This window comes from Dicentrarchus labrax, unplaced genomic scaffold (genome assembly GCF_905237075.1).
Source record: "Dicentrarchus labrax unplaced genomic scaffold, dlabrax2021, whole genome shotgun sequence".
Taxonomy (NCBI): domain Eukaryota; kingdom Metazoa; phylum Chordata; class Actinopteri; family Moronidae; genus Dicentrarchus; species Dicentrarchus labrax.
Window position 1 is genome coordinate 15,234,497 of NW_026136711.1, and position 13,189 is coordinate 15,247,685.

Here is a 13,189-nt window from a genome sequence, read left to right on the forward strand (position 1 = left end):
AGTTTTAAACCTTCAGAGGCTACGACAGTCAGTTTTGTGCCAATAAACATCCTAATCCCCATGAAGAGAACGAACATATAGCGCCTGAACATTAAAATAAGCAAAAATCCACACACAGGCACACTTGCGCACATTTAAAACAACCTCCGTGTTTAGGATAACAAGACATAAGAAGGCTCATCCCCGACGTCAGCTGTGACGCGACTGGCTCCATGGAGACGGAGCATGTTTGATTGGTTGTGTCTCAAAGGGGTTGCACGATGCAATAAAAAGATCTTAAGGGTGTTTTGATCAGGGTTCCCTCTGCTCTCCCTGAAGTGTTTATGCAGACTGATGATTTAAAACTCAAGACTAGAAGTGTATAAGGAAAACAATGTGTCTGTGGAAAACATTCATTTTTGTCCAAACTATTTACAATCTATGAATTGTTTCCATCCATCCTGTTTTCTAGAATGTGTTACTGGATCCACACTGATCAATAATTTAGAAAAAGAGATGACTGCACCAATTCCGTATTCATGGGTTGCAGGGTAGTAATTTCTATGTTGAGTGCACTCCAGGCAGACAGAGAAACCTCAAGGAGTTGGCACCTATTCAGAGAGCTGCTTCCAAAAGCTGTCACCACATGTTCAGACCACAATTCAAGTGAATGGGAGAGACAGAGGAGAAATAATACCGTTTGGGCTATGTACAGGAAGAAACACACCCGTAAACGCACACAAAGAAGCATACAGTCTCTTGTAGAATAAGCCAATGTCAATGTAAGCTTACAGGCAGACAAGAGTGCTTGTGATCAAAAGATCATCAGTTCAAATCCCCATACCAGCTGGGAAATCTGGGTAGGGAAAGTGAATGAGTAAGACACTTCTCTTCTCTCCGTCATCAACCACCACAGGTGCCCTTAAGCAAAGTACTTAACCTCCGACTGCTCTGCTGGAGCTGCTCGGTGACCAGCAGTGGAAGAGTGCGGTTCAGCACTTTTAAAAGGTTTCAAAAGATGTTTTAAATTCAAATGCTACCTGTAATTGAATCCAAGGAATATTAATTGGCAGCAAAGAAGTACATGATTAATGCGACCAAATTTACCGTATCCAACATTTCACTTGTCTTAAAGTGAAACAATTCTTTATAGTTTTTTATTTCAAATATTTATATATAAAAGCAGCTATTAAAAATATGTTTAAAAAAGGGGTGTCAGTATAAACAAAAATTCAGGACTGGCGCCCCATGTACAAAGGGTGAGTCCTTGCTGCAGCAGCCATGGGTTGGAGTCCGACCCATGTCTTTGCTGCATCTCTCTCTCTCTCTCTCTCTCTCTCTCTCTCTCTCTCTCTCTCTCTCTCTCTCTCTCTCTCTCTCTCTCTCTCTCTCTCTCTCTCTCTCTCTCTCTCTCTCTCTCTCTCTCTCTCTCTCTCTCTCTCTCTCTGCTTTCCTGTCACTCTTCAGCTGTCTCTACCAATTAAAAAGCAATAAAAGCCGTTTTTTTCTAAAGAAATTAGCTGCTTGTTTAGCAAGGAAAAAAAAGTGCAGTGGGGTGTGTTTGGCAGTAAAAAATTTGATCCTTACTTATTCTTTAACTGAAGATGGATCGAATAATTGCACTATTTTTTATACTGGGAACACTTTCAGAAGCAGGGTGTTGTTGAATAAGAGCAGGTGATTGTTTCTAACACCAAAAACACAGAAAAACCACACACATGATTGGTAGGTGATTATAAAAAGTACACCTGTAGTGACAATGTACAATGAGCTCTACAAGGGAAGCAAACCGCAAACCTAAATAAATAAAAATAAAAACTTTAAGCAAACAAACAAACCAAAAGACTATTAGCATGCACAGTACAAGCCCAGGCCCTGCCCCACATTTTCTGATTACTCCTGATAATGATGTATGCAACACACCACCCACACACAGTACAGATCAATACATAATTACACTGACAATTAGTATCATTAGAGTGGTGCTAGAGATGGGGATTTGTTGAGCTAAACACTCCTCAGAGAGAGAGAGAAAGGTCAGAAGAGAGAGAGAGAGAGAGAGAGAGAGAGAGAGAGAGAGAGAGAGAGAGAGAGAGAGAGAGAGAGAGAATTAAGCAGCTCACACAGAGTCTGCATGGGGTCTTTTCCAAAAGGTTTTCTATTGTCCTTTAATAATGGGATGAGAGCCACACTTGAGCACTTGAGTGTGGGTGTGCTTACACACACGCGCACGCACACACACACCACTGTGATTTATTTAATAGTCTATCCTGTATACAAATGAACAGATTCCTAATTTCAAATCAAATCACCAAATATTAACCGGAACATGACCCATGAGTACCGGTAACGTTTTAAAAAAAAAACACAATCGGTGTCTCCTCGCACAACTCATTTAGACTGTCAATTAACTCTGCTCATCAACTCTGGCTCAATTAATCAGGTCTAATTGCTTAAATGCATTTGCCAGCACATCCTTCTAGATTAGTCCGCAGAAATGGGACTGTGTTTTATAAAGACCACAAGTGAGTTACATTCATTAGATGATATTCATAATGATGGATTTAATAAGGTTAGGAGCTGGCCAACTCCGCTTTGTCTTTGCTGTAACACCATAATGAAAATCGTCAGAGAGACAATCTGATATTCCATTAGCAATGTTTGTCTTGCCAAATACTACAGGTTTAGGAACTTAAGCAAAAGCAGAAAATAAAGTCTAAGACCAAATACAGGAACTTAACAAAGAGAACTCACTGTGTGCTCTTCTACATCCAGTTCAGTGTGTCGGTATAATAGTCTCCTATACCGCTGTTATCAGGCATAGGTATTTGCATCTGCTATACAGCTGTAATCAGTCTCCAGGGTGCAGCTCGCCACAGGATGTTACTCTGAAAACCATGTTCGTCTCAGCAGCTACCCCGACTAGACCAAACACCCACAGCTTAAATCTCCAGTAGCAGAAATATTTGTTTGTTTGGAATAAACACGACTAAATGGTTTAGTATAAACTGCAACAGTCTTTATGCTTCACCAAAGTAAATAGCCCCACCTCTGAAAAATAAACAAATAAATCACAGATCAAAACATATTCCAAGAAAAAAAAAAAAACACACCACAGCACCACCCACACGGCCTCATGAGTAACGTCTTGTGAATGCAGTGCAGGAATACCCCGGCAATAAGCACCATTACTAACAAGCTACCAAAAGCCAAAATAACTGCGACACACAAGCGATCGCTTCAATATCGATTTCAGGTTCAGCATCAAAACTCACCTTTGACACCGGTGGTGGAGCGACAGCTGGCCTATGCAACTTCAGAAAAAATGAATACTTGAGATTGACTCTTCTCGCTACAACCGATTCTGCGATTGATTGATGCGTCGGCTCGTGACAAAGTTCAACCCCTCATCATCCATCTGGCGATCGAGAGAAAGCAGCTCGACATGTTGAATAGTCCTTGGGTCAGAGCCTCGTGTAGAGACAAGTACCAGTGGCGCTTCCAATGAGGAGAAGGAATGTGCAAACACAGTTTTTCCCTTTTCTCTCCTCCCTGAAGTCTCAATTTAAGAAGCTTAGTATGTGATGATTTCAAGCCCTAAAATGTTCTATTTTTATAGAAGATTAGTTAAAGTAAGCTTATATACAATTAGTAAGGTCAAGGTTGCAGGAAGGTTTGTGCAGGATTTGAACGCCTTGCAATTTTGACCAACCGCACAAAATAAAAAGGCATACCTAAAAATCTTCCAGCTAATATTCATTTATTTGTGTTGATCTTTGATTCACTCTAAGCATTTCAACAGAGCACAAAGGGTTGCTGGGCCCAGACCACAATGGTTTACATTGGAAATGGATCAGGCTCCATATATATATATATATATATATATATATATATATATATATATATATATACATACACGATGATGCTAAATGATTACAAAGTGTCTTGATCAGCCACAAAACCCACATTGGAGACTATCACAGCACATACCAAGGGCATTTAGTAGTGTGCTATTAGTATACATAGAGGGAGCTTTCAGCAGCTAAATGATCAGGGTTCCCTCTGCTGCCCTGCTGTTAAAAACCATGACTTTCCCCTGACTTTCTATAACTAAATAAGATCATTCTGGATAACCTAAAAGGTTACTGCTTGCTAGTTTGATGTTTTGCTTGCTGTGGAGAAAAACAGCTGGAAATCACCGTTTAATTTGATGAATTCAGCAAGTAAGAAAATATATTTTGCAAAGTGACCCCTGAGCAAAGAAAGTCTCTCTAGCTGAATGCCCCCTATTTAATTTCCTTGATATTTTGGAAAACACACACACACACCAAAAAGGAGTTTTGTTGTGTCCCTGAGTCCTCATTGTTATAGCACCTACTCGTAGACATACACACCCTGTCAGAGGAGCCACAACACACACACACACACACACACACACACACACACACACACACACACACACACACACACACACACACACACACACACACACACACACACACACACACACACACACACACACACACACACACACACACACACACACACACACACAGAGAGAGTTGACATGACAGAGAAGCGTGCTGCTGAAGAGGACAGTGCGGTGGCCAGGTGACGGACACGATATTATTTGTGCAACCGCCGGTGTTCAATCACCCTCTCCTCTACTCCCTCTATCTCTCTCCCCTCTTTCTGTCATCCGCCCTTTTCTCCTGCTGTTCCTGGCAGTGGCGGCAAAAAGATTTCTTGGGCTATCACTCTTCCTCTCACCCTCCTCTTCTCTCCGTCGGTGAATAACTGCCTCTCCTTCGAGCACACCCTGGCTGTAAAAGGCTCGTTGCTCTTTCTCCTTGACTGTATTTTTCCCGTTCTCTCAGTCTCTTTCTACATGCCTGTTTACTCCTCTCATTAAAATCACCGCTCTCATGTCACTCTCCCTTGCGTCACTCCCCCCCGTCTTGCTTGCTGGGGTTAAGTGTAGGCTGGCAACTCACACACTTTATTTTTTTTTATCTGCACAGATAAACTGCTTTTGTCAAACCTCAAAAAGAAAATCAGATTTAAAAACATATTCAAAGATGTTTTGACATTTGATTCAGATCAGTTGCTAGAGATTTGAATTGTCATCGCTCAAAACAAGACATACCATTGACGTCACACCCAAAACACGGCTAGCCAGCCATGACTGTGGCACAAAACATGGCTCCACACCAAACTTCTCATGACTGGTGTTGTTGGACATTTTCTATGTATCTGTGTTCTTTATCTAGCCTGCAGATGCGGTTTTGCTCTTCTGATTTTCTAAATGTAGCATCACTTACCGTACACATGTATGCTACGGTACAGTCATTTGTGCAACCTGTTTGCACCTGTGAAAAATGCCTGAACACACTCCAAGCTTAATCACCTGTAAATAGCAATGTGTACAGTCAGTGCTAAACATCGGGTTTGAGAAACGAGACAAATGTGTCTGAACAAAGTCGACAACACTGCTGCTCTTTCCCCCTTTTTGTTCTTTGCTCATCAGTCCCTTCCCTCCAAGCCTCTTCCTCTGCTCTCTCTCTCTCTGTTATTTTCACACTCGCTCTGTCTCTCATCTCCTCAACGCCGCCCTTCAAATTCCCTAACTCTCTCCCAGATGTTGCTTTGGTGTCTAACTCTTCCTTTCTCTCCGACTCCCTCGTGTTCTCTCATTTTTATGCCCCCGCCCACATCTCGCACCGTCCTTTCTTTCTCTCTCGTCCCCCACTCTCTGATTCTGGCGGCCATCTCTCTCATTTGCTTCCTCTTCATCCTGTCTTATGCTCCCCACCCTTTCTCGCTACTCTCTCTTTATTTTACCTGTGTTTTTGAATTCATCTCCATCTCACGCTCTCCACTTACTCTCTCTCTCTCCCTCTCCCTCTCTCCCTGTGTGGAAATGGTTTGTATTGATCCACTCTCAAACCGGGGAGAAGGTCAGGGGTTCACTAATAAAGCTCAGGGACAAAACAGAGACACACAAACACAAACACACACACACACACACACACACAGCAGACAAATATAGCCAGGTAACAGGGCTGAGGTGATGAATGGTGTGTGTGTGGGTGGGTGTGTGTGTGTGTGGGGGGGGGCTTAGTCCAACACACACACAGCTGCTTCTAATATTGCCAAACATTTGTGTTTACAGAAAAACAGCCACCATCTCACTGAGCCCATAAACATATCATCCTAATGATGGCCAGAGGCTAGAAATTATGACCCAGCACTAATATGAACTCCACACAGGGAGTTCACAGAGCGCCTGGCCATCCATCATGGCTGTGTGGCTAACAGCTGTCCAGGCCACCACCCCCTCCCCCCTCTCTTGCCCTCTCCACCGCTCTGTGGCAGGGTCAACTTAAACGTATTCACCCTCTACTCCTCACGTCACACAGCCTTTCCCACACTCCTCAGTCACATGTAGTCGAGGTAAGGCTGGAGTGGCTGACACCGGTAGCTTAAACGATACAGAGCTGTGGAGTAGGAGATTGCCAGTTTATATACTTGGATCAGCTGGATGTATGGGGATGGGGGAAATGGCTCCCGGTTAGGTTTGTGAGTTCGTCCTTTACTTATATGTCTAACATTTACTGGATCCCTGATTCTGACTGATGGGTAGATTTTAATATTTCACAATCATACTGATTTTATATAATACACACAAGTCAGTCAAAAGGTAATGCAAAAGTGTATCCAAAATTGCCCCAGTGATTTTTTACAGTATACAGTAAACAAAGTTTCACTGTTTGGCATGGGAGTAAATCCAGGCTGGTTATTAATGATCAAACTTACATGTTTATATCTGACCTGTTCTCTTGTTATTTCTGTTCTGCCATTTCAGCCTCGTCTGTGTCTCACTGTGCTTGTTATGTTTAGTTATGCAGCACACCACCAGCTCCCACACAGAAAAAAACTATATCACACACACACACACTCATCTGAGGTCAGATTTGAGGTCCTTTGGATCACTGACTGAGGTGAAGGTCAGTGGTGGGCAGCTGACATTAGGTCACTGCTTAGGGACAACGTGGCAGACGTCATTAACCTGAGGCTGACCCTTCCAGCCTTGCTGCTGTCATGGGGTCAGCCAATCAGCTGATCTCTGAGGCTGTTACATCATCATTGGTGATGGTTTTTTGAGATGATGTTTTAGGTGGTGATGACTTACAAGTGAATGCAATTCTTATCAAAAATCCAGTAACTACGGTAACAGGCCTGACTGGCAGGAGGTGCTGGGTGGGGATACAGAATGAGTTTTGAAACTGCTGTGTCATAGCAGGAAATGTACAGGTGGAAATAATGAATGAAACAGCAGAATTTTATTTAAGTGGCTCACTAGTTTAAATGGAATCCATCTTTAATGATATAGGTTACAGCTGTGCTTTACCTGCTGCAACAAGTAAAAAGGTCTACAGTAGGGTTGGGCGATTGGATACATTGGCTATCGGCTTCATCACCATGGACGATTTTTGTCACTTTACTTATTAGCTTAATTGACTGTTGGACGGTGGCCGATTACAAAGTTTTAACATATCGCCCAACCCTAGTCTACAGGCTGTATTATGTGAAATTCAAACCAGTATTTCTAGTTTACCCCTTCCATTCCACTGATTCCACTGGACACGGATGCAGCGTGTTCCGACTCTGAATTTCATGCTAGATCAACACCAGACCTAAAGTCATCAGTCAGGTTAGAGGAGATTTTAAGCAGATAAACACACCGTTTTGTATCCTTTTTAAGGACAAATACATAAGTATACAACGTCGGGCAGGCAACAAGCTCTGCAAATCTCGTTGGGATTTGGAAATGCACTGAACACGGAGCCAAACCGTGTCACAGACGTGACATTATAAAGTCGGGCCCGGTGGAATTTCAGGGTTGGAGTCTTATCAAAAGCCGACACACTGCATGGTGGTTTATACCCCTTAGAGGTGGGATAGTCCACCCACTGAGACTGTTCATGAGAGTAATAATTTGAATGCTAAATGCTGATGAGGTAAGCAGAATATCAGCACAATGCAGTTATCTACCTGGCATGTACAGTTACACATTTTTGACCAGCCAGCACAGTGAGTTACTGGACGATGTTCCACTGCACCGCATTAAAAGGTAGAGTCAAATTCTTTGCTATACTAACTTCGATGATTTTGTACAGCAACACTCTGCACCAAGAGCTCCTGCTGCAACAGAGCAAAGGTCTAATTGAAATAAATGAGATAGCCTGCTTTTTTTTGCCTCAGAGCTATTGTCAGTGTGAGGGGGCCCCGAGAAAGAAAAGCACAGAAAAAGAATGAAGACAACCACTGAACAGGAAAGAGACTACATCTACAGAGGGTGGCAAAAGAAAGAGAAAGGGAGGTGAAAGGGGACTTGGCTAGGTCATTCACATCACTTACACTACCACACAAAACACACCTGTGCACTCAAGCTAATGAGGGTCTACACAGAGAAAGAGTGCTGTTCTTATCCCACTCCATTAGATGCAACACACGGTGAATGGTTTTGTGTGTGTGTGTGTGTGTGTGTGTGTGTGTGTGTGTGTGTGTGTGTGTGTGTGTGTGTGTGTGTGTGGATGCACAGCGAAGACACCTGCCGGTAGAAATTGTGTGCACTGACATTTAAAGAGAAAGCTTTAAAACAGGTCTTTTAATTAAGCTATTTTAAGAGAGAGCAAGATGGAGAGGATGGATGGTTGAATTTAAAGAGCACACAGGATGGAAGATGAGGTCGCTGAGACAGGTGGCCAACTTTAAGTGAGGCACACAAAACACAAATAGATGGAACAAAGATATAAAAGGATTCAGGCAGCCTGAAGAGAGTGGACAGAAGAGAATGAGGAATGAAGGTCAGAGAAAAAATAAAGGATGTGAGAAGGTATTTATGTTCACTACAGAGAAAACTAGACTGTGAGCTGCTGTGTGGTGCCTTAAGGTCTCCAGTGTGAGTGCATGTATGTGTGTCTGCGTGAGTGCTGTCCTCTGTAACGCATGCAGGGCCATGCACTGTGGATCAGTTAGTGAAAACCAATCTAGCTCATGCTATCCCCCAGGATCTCACACTGCAGTGCACCGAACCATACTGTGTCTACGTGTGTGCACGAGAGCTGCTCCTGAGTGACAATTCACAAATCCAGGGGACTGGGCTAATGATGTCCCCTGTCTGACTAAATCAAAGCACCAAGAGGTTGTGGAGAGAGGGAAAATGGACAGAAAAAAAAGTGAAATGGAATATGGCAAGAGAGAGAAATAAGAGCTCCTTACACTTCATATTGTTAATCACTGCAGGCCTGTAGCAGCGGCCCTTATGAATGAATGTAGCAGGGGTGGGCCAGAATTCAATTAGCAGGCGCACAACAAAAAGGCTTGAGTGGAGAAATAGGAGTAGCAGACAGTTTGAGGGAAACAAACTCATCGACATGAAGACGAGTTTTTTATGAATGACTACTGTATGTGTGTATACTTGTGGGTTAGCAAGAATATTTTCAGAAACGCTCTTGAGAAAAGCCTGTATCCAAGAAAGCGGTGCACGTTTGCCAAATGCAGTGCTAATGTGGTTTGCATTCATGTCAGCACCATCAAACCATAATATGTTTACCTTGACTGATATGTTGATTCTAAGGGAAAAGGGCTGTAAGGAAAGTATGTACTCAACATGACTAAAGAGAGATTTGGTCTTACCGAGTTGATGCAGGCGAGCTCCTTGTTGAGCAGCCAGGGTAAGGAGAGTTTCCCATCTCCCTTGTAGCAGGACTGAATTCTTTCTTTGATCTTCTCTTTTATCCTCCTCAGGGTGAACAGGCACAATGCTGACTCTTTGGGTGGTTTGGCCCGATTCTTCTGACCCTGAGAGAAGACTGTGAAGAGGATGTCTTCATTCTCAGAGATTCCCAAAGAGTTGGCCAGCTGCCGGCCTGGCCGAGCCAAGAACGCATCCTGCACCAGCCGGTACTCTACCCCGTCTTTGGTGCAGCCGATGGGGAACTCGACGTACGAGTAAAACTTGGGGTCGTCCACGCAGAGGCGGACGATTTTGGAGGTGAAGAACTGCTCTCCGCTGGCATCAGGTGAAGTCAGTTGGGTATCCAGCTGCATTGTTAGATAATAGACAAACTGCTCACTGCTGAAGCTATAAACATAATAAATGTCAAAAGCAGGGAACTTGGACAAAGTGTCTGAGGGGATCTTCAGCTGAGAAGAGACAAACTCATCCTGATAGACAAAGCTGAACATGTCAGCATTTTCTTCATTCTCCATTAGCTTGCGGCTGGACAGGGTGGGGAAGTATTCAGATTTGCCATCAATGGGTGTTCCGATGAAAAGCTTGCTGGTTGGGCTGTGGGGGGAGCTTATGATGACCCCGGACATGGTACCCGACTCTGCCACACTGGAGAGGTAGTGCTCCTTGCGGTGGTGGGGCTCGCCAAGCTTAAAGAGGTCATCTAGACGTAGGAACTGGCAAATCCCCTGTGAAGTGCTGCCACAGGCAATGAGGCGGTTCTGTGCATAGTCTATGAGGAGAAGCTTGTTCACATTGGAGGTCTGGGCCAGGTCATGGGGGCAGGACTGGACACTTGGCGGAGGGTAGCACTTCTCATTGTCCACCACAGGGCCAGTCATGTGGCTGCGCAGCTTGGTAAGGTTGCTAGACAGCTTGAAAATCCAGTTGACAGCTCCCACATAGACTTCTCCAGTTTTGTTGTGGATGGCCAGATGTGTGAGCCCCCACTCAGCAGGGGTAAATCGTTTGAAGGGCGGGGGTTGGCCTCCAGAGAAGGACGAGCTCATGATAAGCAAAAGCCCCAAGATGAGAAAAAAGTTCCCCTGACCAGGGGAAGCCACTGACCGAGCTAAGGGACACATATCTGGGCTGTCTAGAGGCAAGGCTTAGGGGGGGTGGGGAAGGAGAAAGAGAGGAGAAGGACGAGGAGTATAAGCTCTGGTACCAAGTCCCAAGTCAGGATTTTCTTTTGTTTCTGCTTTTCTGTCAATGAAGAAGGGAGGACAGTTTGAGGGAGAGAGAGAAGGGAGGGGAAATAAAACTCCTATTGATCCACTGTCCTGTTCTCAGCGTTGGAAGCCGTCATCAGGAACATCATCCACAGAGGTACAAGGTGGGAGCCCTGGAAGGCAGAAAGAAAAAAACATGGTGAGTGTCCAAGAAACATTTCCTATTGATTATATCAAGCAGGCACAGAGGACTAAAAGGCTCACACACTGCACAGACGAAAATTTGAAAAAAAGTCATGCTGCCCCAGTGATAAATAAATTATATCAAATCAAGTCTGGGAGGCAAATGTGTGTCAGCATTTAATTATGAGTGAAGATAGCAGGGGAGGCACTGGCTGATTTTTAAAGGCTCTTTACACATAATGCCAGTGTTGCTGGAATGAGTTATAGACTCACAACACTGAACTCTTTAATATTTCATAACTTTCAACTTTACCATGGCGGCTTTGGAGGAGGCATGAGTGTGTAAAAAAGTGCCTGTGGGCACAGTTACATTGACAGCAAGCAGTTTATAGCTAGGTCTGCTCGAAAAGCTTTCCTGTCATGGTCTCAACAGTATCAACACACTATCCAGTAACCCCTTATTGTAATTACTCCTGCAGTTCTGGCAATTGTATCCAGGCATCAGCCTCTCTTGGCAGCACAGAAGGTCGCCTAACACACACCACCTTCCCTCAGGGAGCTATGATTACAATATATACTGTATATATCAGGACAAATATAACTTAAGCAGAGAGAAATATAAAACCCCTTGACTGAGATGTATGCAACATACAGCACAATTCTTGTTAACCATTCACTTGTGGTTTTTGAAGGGTCCCCATCCTACACAACACTATTCCACAGCTCCCTCCCCCTGCAGACAGCAGTCGGCAGCACACTCAAAAACCTGCTTGTCTCCTGCTATGCAGTTACCTATGTGATTAAAGCCATGTTCAGACAGACAATTGCACTGCATCAAAAAAGGCTGCCTCATCACATTTTTAAAACAGGCTTTCACATGGTGAGGGTCCCGGTCTACGTTCCTGCCAGTGTAGGCTCTGAACACAACCTGACTGATGCAGCGTCAAGCAGCAATATATTGCATTGGCAGATAAAATACCTCGTAACATGGATGGCTCAATTCTACTGTTTACCCTGAGATTCTCCAGACAAGGGATAAAATGGCTGTTGCGATGATAAACCTTCAAACCTTTCTTCATCTTGTCATCAGTACCTGTGGCAACAAGCCTCCACCAATGTAGCCACTTGTTTGTTCTTTTTGGATAGTCCTATTTTAGTATTGTGCTATTTCCCGTCTGAGCGTAGCCCTGCACTGCCCACATTTCCGTGCATAAGGCCCTACTTCCTTCCTCATTGCTGTCATTGTTTTCTCACACCAACTAATTCTGATAAATGAAGAGCAGGGGCCTGGAAAATACACATTTACTTAGGTCTGCTTTCATTTATGAGCTTTTCACAAATACACAAATACATTTCACACCGCAAACACTATATCCCATAGTTGGTATCTCTTGACAACCTGGGATGCAAACAACAGAGTTGGTATATTAAAAGGGCGGGAGTAGGATAATTTATGGGATGGAGGTTTTACAAGTAAAGGACGAGGAGGGGGAGAGAAGTCAAAACGCAGAGTATTTGCTCCTTTGCCAACGACAATGCAATGATGATGAGGAGGAGAAAGGTGTGCAGGGCGCATGCTGCTGCTTGACAGGCCAATCATGTTTCTGCAATACTGGGACATTAGTTCACCTGTAAATGCTGATTATGCAAAACAGGACGCAACACTTCCAGGGACCCTACGCTTCAATTTCACCTTGACTATCTGTGTGTCTGTGCGAAGGGTGTTTTATGACCACACCGAATCAGAAAAGATGAGAGACACTACACAGCAATGAGGACAGTAGGAAGAGGGGGAAGGGAGAATGAGGGTGGCGAAAAACACGAGATAGAGGATCAAAAGAAGGACTGAGAGAGGAAAGAGGAAATGAGAAATGTGTTTTTTTTTCCCCTTTCTCTTTCTCCTTCTGTTATTTTCAGCCTCCTGATCTCCATGTGGTCAGCCACTCAGGAACAAGTCTATCTGTCTACCAATCACCAGGGATACAGGTCAGGGAGTGCGGTCAGTATCAGAATGTGAGTGTGTTTCAAATCCTGTTTCTTTTTTGTTTAATATGGC

The 13,189-nt window shown here is 43.9% G+C and overlaps 1 protein-coding gene across 4 annotated transcripts in view; it reads right to left on the bottom strand.

Moving 5' to 3' along the window:
• The window catches only part of LOC127372119 (plexin-A1), a 190,220-nt gene that overhangs the window by 144,824 nt on the left and 32,207 nt on the right, over nucleotides 1-13,189 (bottom strand). For all 4 annotated transcript variants that reach the window (XM_051415526.1, XM_051415524.1, XM_051415525.1 and 1 more), the window contains exon 2: nucleotides 9,682-11,123. In XM_051415526.1, the coding sequence (XP_051271486.1) occupies nucleotides 9,682-10,863 (1,182 nt within the window). In that variant the 5' untranslated portion in view covers nucleotides 10,864-11,123. The remainder of the gene's footprint in view (nucleotides 1-9,681; nucleotides 11,124-13,189) is intronic.